At 39.8% G+C, this 15,048-nt stretch overlaps 1 protein-coding gene across 6 annotated transcripts in view; it reads right to left on the reverse strand.

Moving 5' to 3' along the window:
- Window positions 1-15,048, reverse strand: part of FGD4 (FYVE, RhoGEF and PH domain containing 4) — a 105,337-nt gene that overhangs the window by 20,291 nt on the left and 69,998 nt on the right. For all 6 annotated transcript variants that reach the window (XM_042050606.1, XM_042050610.1, XM_042050608.1 and 3 more), the window contains exons 3-6: window positions 12,166-12,337; window positions 8,721-9,207; window positions 3,123-3,212; window positions 1,027-1,172 (exon numbers count right to left, since the gene is read on the reverse strand). In XM_042050606.1, the coding sequence (XP_041906540.1) occupies window positions 1,027-1,172; window positions 3,123-3,212; window positions 8,721-9,207; window positions 12,166-12,337 (895 nt within the window). The remainder of the gene's footprint in view (window positions 1-1,026; window positions 1,173-3,122; window positions 3,213-8,720; window positions 9,208-12,165; window positions 12,338-15,048) is intronic.

Consider the following 15,048-nt stretch of genomic DNA (forward strand, 5'->3'; position numbering starts at 1 on the left):
GTTTGTGCATGGTAAGTATTCTATTTTAAAGAATCGTCATTTAAAGGGGTATCATCTTACAGAGTCAGAAGATACATAGCTGCTGGCTAAAGCACTCCTGTATGGTCTAAGATTTTCATATATGTCACCAAAAAAGCATTTTTCTTCTCATTTATGGTGTGTTTTTTGATAATAAAGGGGTTGTATGATAGTGTAACTGGAAATTATGCATGGACAAACACTTGAATTCCTCATAATAAATTCCAGATATCATAGAATATAGGAGCCAAACAAGTGCTGAGGTGGAACAACTGGATGAAGCTGTATTTGTAATTTCTTTTTAAATGAGGTTAACCTTTTTCCCAAAGAAGGTAGGGAAGCAGAAGTGTTTTGAGACTTTTTTTTTTTCAATTACATCGAAGAGACCAAAAATGCATGGCTATGTTTTAATATATCCAGAATCACACACACCAAGGCAGGATAAAGATACTACATCTCTACATTATTATTACAGAGTATATTTACACCTCTTCTATCCTTGCTGGCTCCAAATAGAGGTCAAGAAAAGCTGAGGGGAAAATGGCCCTTAAATATATCTGACATGGATTTTAATTTCAAACAGAAAACCAAAACCTAGAAGAAGAATGTGTCCCACCTTATTAGAGAAAGCAGTAACAACAAAGTTTACTCTACTTCAGCATTGTCATAAACCACGTACATGTTCTTTACCTCAACTTTGTATTCTATACAATGAATTCACCAGGCAGCACATAATTTGAGTCTGAACCCCTAATTTAGCAAGACATTTGATCATGAGTAATCTCCCTGGCTTCAGTGAGATCCATGTCCTTTATTTTGAGCAAATGATGCAAGTCCTGTGCTGAGTCAGCTCCTGAGGAAGAGTGGAAGAGCAGATGCTCTCTTACTCACAGGAGTTCCTGGGCCTGGAGAGCTTAACTGAGAAGATACTTTCCCTACCTCAAGCCTGCAAGAGAGTTTCTACAGACACAGTTTTAGGAGTATATTAACCAGTGAAGTGCCTCTTACCATTCTTGCATTCTTTTTTCAAGTTCTGGAAGTAAGAATTTACTGTGGAAGGCATTTATTGAAGAAATGTTAGAAAAGATCTTATTAATCACTTCAGGTGGAAATGAACCTCTGTTGGCTTCCTCAAGGAGTCTGGAGTAGAATACCTGCAATACAGGAAAAAGAGCCCCAAACCTGTCAGCCTGTTATATTTAACCAAGGCAAGATTAATATTTCAATACCATAGATAGGTAGTGATGAACTCATTCATTGTCTTTCCCTCACTAGAAGTGAAAAGCTTCTCCTCCCCTTATACCCCACTTTCTTTCTCATGAGCCAGGAGAGCACTGCAGGCAGAGCTGACATAAGGAAAGCCAAACTGAAGCAGTGCCATTTTGGATCAGCTCCAGACATCCTGCCTGTTTTAACAGCCAGAGCATCTCAGCTTTCCCAGCCTTCCAGTTGTATTTTCCACTCTTCTGTTCTTTGCAATTAGCATGATGTCTGATCACCATTAGCCCCACCACTTTCCTTGAATGCCTTATCCCCTTATCCTTTTGAAATCAAAGTAATTTTCAGGCTATGAGCAGTCCCCACATACTATTTAAAGCACAGAGGGAGCCCAGTTCTGATTGGACCACAGTCTCTTTTAAAAATAAATATATTCTTTCTTCATCAGTGGGCTCTACCTGATTACATGCAGCTACAAAATGTGCATTTGTTAATATGCACATCGCAAAATAAGTGGTTTTGGAGAGCTATCGTCCCTCTGCCACCCTCTCCCATGCTTGAACAGATTACATGTCCCTAAAAGGGCTTCAGAAATCTGGGTAAGGACTTGCAAAAGAAGAAAAGAGTCTGAAGATAGGAACTTTGATCACCCCAACTGAGACAGCAGAAGTGTCTTAAAAGGAAAAAAGCCATATGCTGCCACATAAAACATGCCCAGTTTGCTGCACTGCCAACAGGACAGTTAGTTACTTTGAAGTTACTTTTTTTACTAAAGAGACAGTTACACAACTTTTCAACCAAGTTTAGAAATATAACAGTCCTTTCCCAGTCTTCTGCTTTCCTCTCATTAGCAGCAGTTGAGCAGCTGTGTTTGAAAGTCATTTTTCAGAATCCTCTCCAGTTAATATTTGGAAAACAGACACAGCACTAATGCACTTATGAAGGCATCAAGGAAAATAATTGTACATTACCCATCAGAAAAATCTGTGAAGGAAGTAAACATTTTTTTTTAAATTTTTAAACTTCTGTAAATATTTTTTTTCCTGCAATACTCTGGCTTTTAAAAGTCATCATATATCCATCACAATCTGGATCTGCTGTGTAAATCCACTTTCAGGAGGACAGTTACTGAGCTCCCCAAGCAGCATGAACAGTTACTGTATCAGTTGAGACTTTTTACTTTTCATCAAAGCTTTGTACAAAACTTCTGCACTGGACCTGAGCAATTTAAACAGTGGAGTCTGAGAAAAAATATCCTGTAGCAAGGCAATGCAAAGCTAGAGATACATGTGTTATGTGGAAAGTAAACAAGACTTAGGAAGGAAAATATTCGAGTTCAAACTTCTTACATATAAGAATTATCAGTTAGATTCTGCAAGCATGAGAGTCCAACCCTTTCCTTGCAGAAACACTAATTTCTGCTTCTAAATATATAATGGGAAAATAGAGGATATACTTTTTGGAATGGGCAATGTCTAGTTCTTTGGAGCTAAAGAAAAATTCCAATTGGGTGGTTCAAATTAGAATGATTTAGTAATTTTCTAATGAGTGGGTGATTGCAGCATTCACTCCAATTCACTGGAAGCCAAGACATGGTTATCCATCCTTCTTGTCAGCTACCAGCATGCAATGCTATTGCTTACAGTGACATCTCCATACCCAGAACATATTGCATTAATAGCCACAAAATTCTAAACCTTATTAAAAACGGCATTCTTAAAATAGAAGCATAGGCAAAGCCATGTGGCAACAGAAAATGACTGACTGGAAAATCAGTAAAATGTGAAAAACATACCACATCTCATGTAATTTATATCCACATTTACTCATAGCCATTTGAGTGAATTCAAGGCAACACAATAAAAGCAAATTCAAAAAAACTGTACCCCATCTAGGAGGTCAAGTCGGCTAACATAGGCTTTTTCTGTTTGCAGAAGCTCGTTGGCAATTTTGTGACGTTTCTGCTCATCTGTCTCCTGGAGGAAAATAAGAGCAGCTCTTAGGACAGTGAGGAAAACATAACTTAATAATAATAAAAAACTTCTGAAAATCCTTATGACTACCTTATGGTCCGAAAAGCAACTGAAATACAAAGTTAACATTGAGTAATAAACACCAACTTTGAAAAATACATGATTTCCCACAGCTTAATTAACATATAAAAAAGTCAGAGAATGTTAAAAATCAGTCAAATTGCAGAGCAAAATTCAGAGCCTAAAAGATTTAGTATTTCCCAGTTTGTATAGGGATCTTTGCCAAAGCACCAACTCCCTACTCAACAGATCAGCTCACATCCTGGTAATCGAGTATCACTGACCTTTCAGAGCTGGAAGAATTGATTTGCAGAGTAAGAGGGAACAGATGGGAGCAGTCAGTGTTCGCCCCCACCCCCTTTCAGAAGTTATTTGAACTGCATGTTCTTTGCACAACAAAATTATTGAAAAATACCATACAGAATGGTTTATGTTCACCAATACACTCATTGCTGAATAATTGTTGACTGCAATTAGAGGGCTCCTTCATTAAGTCTTTATGGAAGGCATTTTTGCATTTTAAGGGACGTTTTCATTTTAAAGTCTTTTATTCCACAAAATACATTCTTCTGCTGAACAGAAACTTAAAACATTCACTCAATTTTCAATATTAAACTAAATATGTTAGAATATATAATTACAAGTTGCTGGGCAAAATTATTTCAAAACAAACAATGAAATCACAGCCTTCTACAATATCAAAACATTAGGGAACTGCCTCAGGCTTGCAAGTGTCAGGCTCAACAAACTGACACTTCCACTACAAGATTCTTTCTCCAGATCTAGAGACAGTCTGTTCACATCTAATGACATCAGAGTCTTCCCTAAAAAAATGGCAGTATTATCACAGTGCTTATGGGAAACTGGTAATTGCTAGACAAACCATAAAAATTCTTCATAAAAACAAAGAGGAGAGCTTGAGAGAGTAGTAGTTTCTGATTTCAAACTGCACACTGCTTTCCACAAGAGTAGGATAAACATTTGCAAGTACTTTTACAAAAATGGTTTGAAGGATACCAAATATTAAAGTACAGTCTTATATTTAAAGGACTTCAGTGGGTTTTTTTCCCCATTTTGGTATTCAATAAGTATTCCAGTTTTCAACATATTTCAGTTCTAATCTCCAGTGTTCACAGTTGCACTGCTACATGGCAAACCTCCTCCCTAAAAACAGGCTTTCAATAGTGACTTCAAAGCTGTTGATTAAATCTGTTTAAATCAGCATAGCAACCACAGTAACCTACAGAACTGCGTTTTAAGTGCTGTCAAGAGACATTGCAGGGAGCTGGAGGATTAGCTGTTACAGATACAGCTTGCTGTTTAGTGCAGCCATTTACAAAGGATCTCACATGTGGACTTGAGACACAAAACCACGGAGGTTGCTGGCTCCTCAGCAATTTAATTTTATTTTTTTTCTCACCCCAGAATCCCACTTACTCCCTGAAGCAGTGCTATAGAACCAAGCCACAGTTTTTAGACGATTACTTGAACTAATTAAGAGAGGGAAAATCACACATAACAAACACAAAAATATCATATAAAATGAGCTGAGCCCAGCTTTCCAACCCTCTCAGTATCAACCTTACACATTTTCTTAATTCTCAAACCTGCATCTCCTTTCTACATCAATTGCATGACCTGACAGAGGGATGTTCTATGTGGGGGAAAAATGCACACCATGGATGAGTTATCTTTTAATCACTGTGGCATGTTCTCATTCCAGCATAAGAACACCCACCTACAGGGTTAGATCAGTGCAAAAAGAACAGAAAACTGTACTGCTGCTTTTCCTTCAGCACATCCTCAGGGGGGAGCAGGGGGTGTTGTTGAGGGGATCAGAAGGTAACTTCAGGGAACATATATTTCAGGGAACATTTCAAACTTCTGTGACAATCCATAACACATGGCAACTCAACATATAAAACCAAGCAGAAATGGCTGATGTGCTACATAGAGAACACTTATGTTACACAGGTACATTATTTCACCTGCTGACCAAAATATCAGGAGTGTGAGAGACCAGGAGTTCCACCAGGATGGACTGCAAACCTGAAGCTCTATTCCAATGCTTACAGTAAATGTTTCAGCTGGATCTAGTTCATTAGTACAAATCTGCGCATCCTTAGAATAATTACATTACTATGGATGCTTAGGAAATTAAAATAAGTAATTTTGAACTCTGAAATTAAGAAGAGGTATGAAAAATGCTGGTGAAAGTATGAATTTTCTTATTATCCAAACCAAACAGGAGCCATCTCCTGTCAAGAAAACATACCTGCCAACATGACAGTGATGGTGTATATGATTCACTCTTACTCAGGCATAGCCATTGCCCCAAGGGCTTGAAGGAATACATTAAACAACACAGACAGGGTGAGAGAAGTAGAGTATGAACAAATATAATTTAAATTACTCTGTGCTTGTTGCTTGCACAGCAACCAAGAAAGCAGTAAAGATCCTGGTATCCCCGAAGAAGTGACTATTCACAAGAAGATTTATGCATTTATATATTGGTTGCTGAAGATACACAGCTTTATTCCCATTGCTGTTCCTAAAGAAAACCAAAAAATTGTAGCATCAAGAAGCTGCCAGAACCTCTCAAGTGTTTCAACAGCAAAACATTTCTTGGCAGAAAATTAACTTTGCAAAACCAAAAATTTTACCATGGTTAAATTGAAATGTTGCCCTACATTTAGAAATCCAGTATCTCCACCAGGTTTGCATCTAAAACTTCAGAGCCCTCAACACTGTCATTAAAAGAAGACATCATATAAGGACTTTATTAAAAATGTTCCATGGATTCGTCCCCATCTGTGGCACGCAGGCAGTCTATATCCCTATCTCCTGCCAGTCTCACAAGAAACACTGACACATTTGTCCTCTTGTCTTCAGTTAGCTGTAGCAGCAGATTCCCCACATGATGTTATTCAGGAAGTTAATTGATTGAGATGTTCTTGTACTATTCAGCCTCCGCAGTTTAGACAAACTAAGTTTTATGACAGGAGGTGTTTCTGCTGCAAGGCAGGAAACTTTTCATTTTTAATTGTCTTTTTGCTTGTTATGATTCTGTATCATTACTTTCAAACTAAATTCAGTAAATAAGAGAAATAAAGGATACTCTGCTCTGGTTGTTTGGGGAAATTGTTTCAGATCACTGCCAAATTTAATAAGTTTTGCTCAATTTTTCCAGAACCTGCAATAATCTCTCTTTAGTCAGATCTACAGTGATTTGGGGGGGGGGGGGGCGGGGTGTGGAAATAATGGTAAGAGCAACACTATTTCGAAACAAGCCTTCCTTTCCAAGCCCAAAAAGTAATTTTTGCACCAGTCCCCAGTTTAATTCACTCCTTCCAGCAGTGGACTTAGGATTACTTCTGCTGTACAGGTACACACCTACAAAGAAAGAGAGCATCACTTTCTGCTCTTTCCTGATCTAAGAAACATGGCATGCAAGAGACAAGATACTTTGCATCAACATCAAAATACACATATCAGATGCATAATATAAAGTTTGACTATGACTCACATGGATCTGCTCCTTTTGCTTTTATTCAATTGTACCTACATTTTAAATCAAAAGGGAAGGAGAGTGCTGTTATCCTGTGCTATGCAACTTAAACTGGAATGCATCCCAGTTTTAATATTCTATAATAAGTAGGCATTTAGCAAAATCACAGATTGTCTAATGCTCTTACTTCTTACCAGTGCCTGCCTGAACACAGAAACAGCTTAAAGCTCCACCAGAACTTTCCTGTTGCTCATCATCCTTCCCCTAATCCAGACAGCACGGCAGCAGCTACTTAGACCACCACAGGGCTGATTTCCATCTCCAGGTTGCATTAATCCAAACTAAATCAGTGTTTCATTCCATAAAGGGTGGACGCACTTCTTAACCTCACGAGACTAAAGGGGAAGTCCTGGTTGCACAAGATATCTCAGGAAGGGCTGCTGTGACCCAGTTCAGTTTTACAGATTCAGTTCTACACCAATGCAAGCTTAAAAGTCATCCTGCATGGGTTTGGTTTGGTTTTTTACCCTCCAAGCACCAGTGAATAATATACATCTAGTTACAGTCACATTACACCGTACAAGCTGACTCATTGTGAATATAAGACAGACCACACGTGCTGGTTCCAGCAGCTCAGACAGATTTTAATGAGATTGCTGCCATTACCATTTGCCCAGTTCCTTCCTGAACTTTAAAAGAGAACTGCTTCCCTTTTCAGCTTTTTCCTGAAAATGCTGCCAGCACCTTACTGCGTGACTTGGATTCAAGATTAACATCATTGCCCACTGAGAATTCAGCACTTTATAGGCACAGAGAGGGGAAACAGGCATTACCCAACAGGAGACAGAAATATAATGACAGGTGTGGCAGGCCAAAGTGCCTTAGACTGTACCCAGGCTTATGTTTAGATGGGGATCATAAGATCTATTCATTCCTGGGAAAAAAACCCAAAACAAACCCTAAAACAAACAAGAAAACCCACACAAGCCAACACTTTCTTGTCCTTACCTAGAATATTTCATCCTCTACTACATGAGAACTTGAGAGCCACCTTTCCCACTCACAGAATTTACCTCCAAGTGTGTATATATGTGACTCCCAGCTAACCAAACTCAAGGTCTGCAGTGAACTGGTGTGGGTGCACTCATGACCAGCAGTGAGGAGCTTTTTCAGCATCAGTTGTTTGGCTCTGTGGTGAAGAGGAAGGCTGGGAGGGTCTGCCAAGCTCCCCCTGCCACACAGGGGACTGCTGGACCAGAACTGTTAATCAGATTTACTTCTTTGGTACAAGTAGGCAAACTGCATAAGTAAACTTTTACAAGTGAAAAATATGCACTATTTTTCAGCAATTAATTTCCCAAGACAGATTTTCTTCCACCCACTTACTTTGCTTAAATATTTAAAACCTTCCTTGCAAGGGAGCTCAAGTTCATAATGATATAAGTTCACCTTGCTAAAAAGGCACATATTTAGGATACCCTGAACATTGTGTCTATCTGATCACTAGCAGACTGCCACTGCCTTTCCCACTTTGACTTGACACCTACATCCAAGTTAGGGATTCACACGACACTTCTCCCTGAAGCCCTGTCATTACAGTTTCCTACACATAGAATGTTATTTCACATACACCACTAACATGTGTCCCTTGTAGTCTGGCACAGCTGAAGCATGGTGCTAAAGAGGCACACATATTTGAGCTTCACTTTTTTTAAACCTCAGATAACTGATGGGGAAAGAGCCAAAGGGATGAGGAGAAGAGCAAAGGAGGAGAGGGTAGGAAGAGGCAAGCAGAATTTTTTTCTCATCTTTTTTCAGAGGAAAAACAACCAAAATATTTTCAATTTCTGACCTGCTCCTGGAAGCCTATTTTTGTAAATAAAAACCTAGAGAAAACACAAAAAGTAGTGATATACCAGGAATGAAACAATTTCTCTCTTTACCTTTGTTTCTACAGGTTGATCTTGCTTACTGCTTTCCTCAGCTCGTTCTTCCTTCACATTAGTATTAATGTCTAGAGTTTCATTTTCAGCTGGGAGCAGCGTGTCGCTGCTCAGAGTCCTGTGGCAGCTGTTGAGCATCTGCTCCTCACAGGCAGTCACACTCTGTAGTGACTCTCTGCGAGTGCTTTCTCCTTCCCCATTTATCAAGCTGCTGTCGATGGCATCGTCTGGGACTGGGGTGGACACGGCAGAGCCGCGGTCCGGCAATCTCCGGTCCTCATCTTCTGGCTGGTCTTGTGCTACCACTCCATTGGCCGTGTGCAGCTGTGCAACCTGAGTTTTGTCAGTGTCACTGGTTCCCTGTTTCTGTAGTGAGTGCTGGGAGGGGAGTTTTGGCTGAGGTGATGGTGCGGACCCATATCTTCCTTGAGATTTAGTAATGTGGAGAACGGAGGAATCTTTCTTCAGATCGCTAGGATTCAGTGAGCTAAAAACACCAAGCAAACAAAACATTGATGAGAGAAGAGTTAACATGGGCTTACAGAAAATCCTGATATGGGAAATAAAAGAGTTACACCATATAACCAACTCCTCCCAAACCATTTCTTTCCTGTGCTAATATTAGGAAGTTCAGGACATTGAGACCTGGAATGCATTAAAACACTTACAAACATGTTTCTCTTACTAGAAACTCAGAGCTCTGTCTATATGGAGCCATTGCCTCCCTATGTGTCTCAAATCTCATGTGTATGGGAGATTTAAATTGGACATTAGGAAAAATTTCTCCACTGAAAGCATCATCAGGCATTGGAACAGGGTGCCCAGGAAAGACTTTGAGCCACCATCCTTGGAGGTATTTAAAAGATGTGAAGATGTGGCATTTGAGGACGTGGTTTAGTGGTGGATTTGACAGTGCTAACAGTTGGATTCAATGATCTTTTGCAACCTAAATTTTTCTATTCTTAGCTCCGTGTAACAGAGCCAAGAAACAGAAACCAAGAAACTGGTAGATGAAGCAACTTGCCCAAAGGGTCACAGAAGATTATTGGCAGAAATGGAGCAAGACTCATGGCTTCCCAAGTCCTAGTCCACTGCTTAAACTAACAAGTAGGCTATTCCCTAACAGCTCCTTAATTATAAAAAAATTAATCAAACACATCCAAGAACATTTAGCATCCCTGTCCTTTGTTCAGAAGATTACAGGAAGACCTTTAAATTTTTATCCCATTTCTTCTCCTGTTCCCTTATTTAGCAATGTCCCTTTGTCATGCTGCATCTTTTCTGAAGATCTTTTTCCTCCAAAATTTATCTCTGCTTTAAACACATTATCTCTTGTTCCTGACTGTCCTCTAACTGTTCCTAGTATGGAACTCCATCTTCTGAAAGGATGAAAACTGCTTACAAAGTGTATTTTTACTCCTTATTGATAGGATACTTTACACAAATATTGCAAACGTATTCTGCACTTTTGTGCACACAGATCAAAAATAACTTACACTAGCTTTATCTTCTTCCATCATAGAACAAAAAAAAATTTAGTCACTTTTTCTTTAGTCATGTAAAGATTATACCTTTTTTTTATTAAATAAGCTTAACTCCAGGATAAAATTAATATATATTTTTCAATTGCCTGCACAGAGTAAATAGGTTTAATTAACTTTCTGCCATGCCTACATGCTTGTGGGCTGTACAGACTAATGAAAATAAGTTATTTTAGTTAACAATCACAGTTTGCATTTCATGAACATGCTACCTAGCCATTTCAAGATCACTAATTAAAAGTGAAGTTCAGGTTCACAGAAGACACATTTTGTGAGTTGAGCTCATTCAAAAAACAGGAATTACCTCCACTGCCAAAGCAGGATAATCCAGAACTCAGCATGCTAATCATGGAAGGTTCTCATAAGCAGAGATCATAGACTTGAGTATAATTTAGTCATTGGACAGATATTACTGGGTGTACCTAATGAATGATGTTGCCCAAAAGCAACTCAGCTTCCCATAGTCCACAAAATGTCCCTACTTTTAAAGGTCTATGAACAAGAAAGTTTTCTTTCTTTCATTATAGTTTCCTTTGATTGCGTAATATGGAAGAAGCTCCTGCACAATGCAGCAGGCAGGTCTAGGAGGAAGAAATGTAGGGCTCAGTGGTGTAAGTCACAATGAACCTGAGGAGTTTTCTTTCAGAAAGAAAATTTTTTCAGAAATAAAGAAATTTTATTTCAGAAATATTTTTTTTTTCCTAAGGATACTGCACTGTTTAATAGATGGGCGATGCTTTGGAGGAAGACTAGGAAATAAAGTGATAACAGGATTAGAAACCTGTACTAAAAGAATTCACAGGACCTCCAGTGCTGCAGTAATCTCTTTTCCCAATCTCGGAGCAGCTGTCATGACCAAGTGCAATTAAGTATCTGCCTAATGACAGAAGTTTCTTGCAGATGAAGCTCTAAAATTATTTCTGTTCCACTGGACAAACACACTTTTGCAATGCTCAGCTGCTTCCATAGAAAGGATTAAATTTCACTCATCTTGAGGGGAAATTCTTTCAATGAAAGCCCTAATACTCTGGCTCCATGGAAGGTCATGCTCTGTAGTACATCATGCATTCATTCCCACAGGGGGCATCCCTTCAGAACTCCAGTGTCCCAAGGAAATATGAAAAAACCATGTCCAAAACTTGCAATGCTCAACTGTTTCTTGAGCTGTTCCTCTCCCATGGGCTTTCAGGAAAGTTGCTCTCTTTGTACAGAGCAGATATATTTGAAACTTCTGTTTCAGAGCTTATAATGCATCTACTTAGAGATGCATCATGTGCATCTAATTAAAGACACACAAGTAACACCATTTTGTGAAAGCAGTGTTCACTGTGGTTCATTTTCCCCAAAGTTCCAAATGTTTCCCATAAACCACAGAATCAAAACTCAAGAACACTGAGCTTTTCTACTAAAATCACCAAGCACTATAAAGCAGACCATTTAGGGAGTGCATCCCATACCATTACAAATAACTTGTAGAGTTCACCCTCTTCACATGAATGATTTAAGAAGTTAAGATAGTATAAGATGAAAACCAGTATTTCAGGTTTTTCTATTTGCTTATAAAAGTATTTTTTCTTCTGCAAGAACAAAAGTATTTAATATTAGCTTCAATATTAAATTTATTTCAAATTGCTGACATTTTTCAGGATGTTCTTAAAATCCTACAAGTTTCTTTTCCTAAAAAAAGGAAAATTAGGACTAACACCTTATGAGAAAGCACACCTTGTAAAGCCAAATATACAATTTGCTCCCACAATTTCAAAACACATGCAGTTTTGCCACCAAGCCCTCTGGCAGAGATAGGAGTGAGCCCTACCACAGTACCAACATTCTTCCTCACAAGTTCAAGTTCCAACAATTCCCACAGAACAGAGTTACAAACCAGTTCAACTTCTGTTACATACCTGCCTCCCTCAAACCGGTTGATGAGATCTGACACTTTGCTAGACTTTTCCTTTGTGACACTAGAAACAGCAGCGGGTGTCTCTTCCTCCATTCTTGGTTTCTGAGTTTTTAAAGCTTTATGCCTAGGGGTTTGGTATGTTGCCTTCTGCAGATGAATTGGCTTTGGAGGCACTGCAAACGACAGCAACAACAACAACAAAAATCAATCACTCGTATTTCCTTGAGCTGCCAGAATACAGAATCATAAAATGGTTTAGGTTGGAAGGGACTTTATCGCAGGGGCTCCGATGCTGGTCAGCACCGGTGTGCCACGACCTTCCTAGAGAGAGCATCCTGCACAGATCAACTCTTCCAGGGGTGGTGGCAGGCCTCCCTGGGCAGCAGGGGATTCCAGCAAGTGTAGCAACTTCTCTGCTACAAGTGATTCCAGCTCACCTCATTCAGCCCTTTGTGAAATCACCCAAGGCGAACTCGGGGACTGAGAGACAGGAGCCTCGTTTGGCAATTCCAGAGGTAGCCTTTACTGTCCAGCAGCCCCTGTGAAGGGAAGGCCAGGGACAAAGGCTCCCTCCTCAGGGGCAGAAACAGGGGCTTTTTATGGGAAAGGCAGGGGATGGGGTAGAAACCAACTAGCCAACTGGGTACAGGCTATTGCCATATAGAAACGAGGCATGCTGGGGTGGTTCACTTCATCACCATGACCCGAGGAAGGTTGCTTATCTCTAGAGAGAGTCTTTTTTGGCCTCAGGCCTCTCTCCTCCAAGGGAGTGCAGAGGGCTCTTGTACCAAGAGCTCACAGCCATCCACAGGACCTTAAAGATCATCTAGCTCCAAACCCCCTGCCATGAGCAGAGACACCTTCTACTAGACCAGGCTACGCTCACAAATGGGATTTTTGCATAAAGAACTTATTGTAGCAATGAAAAATACATACTTTTGGCTTTAACTAACCTTAAAGTTGCTTTACAAATACAGGGACTTCATATAGTTCTTCATGCACTGTTTGGTATTAAGGATCTTGTTACATTACTTGACTAAAAGCTGAACCATATGCTACCTCAGCAAGCTAGAAAATCAGGGAGTTTTCTTGCCTGTTCATTTGTTTTTATAGTGTTCTGTAAAAAATACATACGTGAGGTTTATACTTGCAGGTTTTGTAATAAAAAAGAATTAAGCACAAAGGAAAGAGCCATACTGTGGAGCTCAAGAGAGAGAGATTTAAATTGCTGCCCCAAACTCTGGTGCTCTCATTCTTTACCTTATCCCTTGCGACCTCAATAATAATCATCAGCAGAAAAGGTATTTGCCTTCAGCTTTAAACTTCCCTTACTCACTGAAGCTTTTTCTAATTATACTGCTGAAAACCTTCCCCCCTGAAAATATTTTTTATTATTCTTGCTTTTTCTCCATCCTTACCATAAGTCCTTCTAATTAGATTGTTAATGATCAGCCACTGCTTAATACAGCAATGACTAGAACACAAAAGACCAGGTGACACATAAAGCAACCAAATTCACAGCACTAAAATCTTTAAGTAGCCATGCAGCATTTGTGGGCAGCAAAAGCAGGTCACAGACTGGGCCCAAAAGCATTCCACATTGGAGCAATGAACGTCCAGCCCCATCAAAAGGAGAGACTTAATGGAAAAGGACCTTAATTCTGGAAAGTACAACTCTGTTCATTCCCACAACATATTGTGGGAGAAGAGAAAGTGTTTGATATGAAATTGGAAAAAGAGTTCTTGAAATGCAGGCATAAATTTGCAGGAGTAAGCAATGCCCTGCCAGTGGAACCAGTGGCCCAGGGGCTCAGGCACTGCTCCACAGGCACCACATTCCAGTGGGGTACAGGCACCGGCCCTCCAGCAACTAAAGAGACCAGCCAGTGAGCAACCATGAAGGGAAGGAGGACAAGAATGGGCTTCAGGAATCACATGCCACTCTTGTAGTAGGGAAAAAAAGCTATAGTGCAGGATACACAATAGATGGATGGAAAAGCCATGTTCTTCATAATGCTGACTTTAGAATATCGTCCTAACTTACCCTGGAAAACCTATGCACAAACGATCTTAAATCTTATCAACTGCCATTTCAAAGGGGTGTTGAAAAAATTCCTGCAAATATGCTAATCATAGATGGTGATAAACTTGAAGAAACACTCAATTAAGGGCAATTTTCCATTTCTTCCCTACATTAAATTTATAGGTAATACAGGAGGTAATATTTGTCTGTGTTTCCAACAACCTAATTGCACTTAAGTGGGATTGCAGTGATCGCTGCAGTCTGAAAAGTACCGTGAAAGACTGTGCAGAAATGAATTTACCACAAAAAGCTTTAGACGTCAATCATATCAACTACAAAGGGTGGTAAATGAAATAATCAGAGGGAGAAGGAAGACAGTTACTGTAGACCAGATGCTTTTACTGTATATATGTGCACTCTTGGTCCTTGGAAGCTTTACATTTATTAACACATGCAAAAAAACAAGTTTGGGGAAGGATGCAGTACAGAAATATGACTCAGAATGCTGCTCTATTGAAATAGTTACTTTGCAACCCTGAAACGAGCAGATTTTTAAAGTGTGCAACTGTTTCAGAGGCTGCAGTAACTGCAGTCCCTCCTGAGAAGTGCCGTGCAGCTGCTCGGCTGCAGCTGCAGTGCAGTGGAACGGCTTTCCCTGTATTCCCTTTTTCTCAGGGAGTTCAGGGAAGGCCTGGCAGAATTAGGCCAGCGAGCATCAGATAATTGTCCAAGCTCTGAATAGCTCGCTGTGCTGACAAAGCCACGGGACAGCTGAAAAAAGGCGACACAAGCAGGCTGGGGAAAAGCAGGACGCATAATTGATCATAAGCACCGCCATCCCCTCGGGGAGGAGATGGACAG

Source organism: Corvus kubaryi, unplaced genomic scaffold, assembly GCF_017639235.1.
Source record: "Corvus kubaryi isolate FWS band 111438036 unplaced genomic scaffold, C.kubaryi_AGA036_p1.0 74, whole genome shotgun sequence".
In the NCBI taxonomy this organism is placed as follows: Eukaryota; Metazoa; Chordata; class Aves; order Passeriformes; family Corvidae; genus Corvus; species Corvus kubaryi.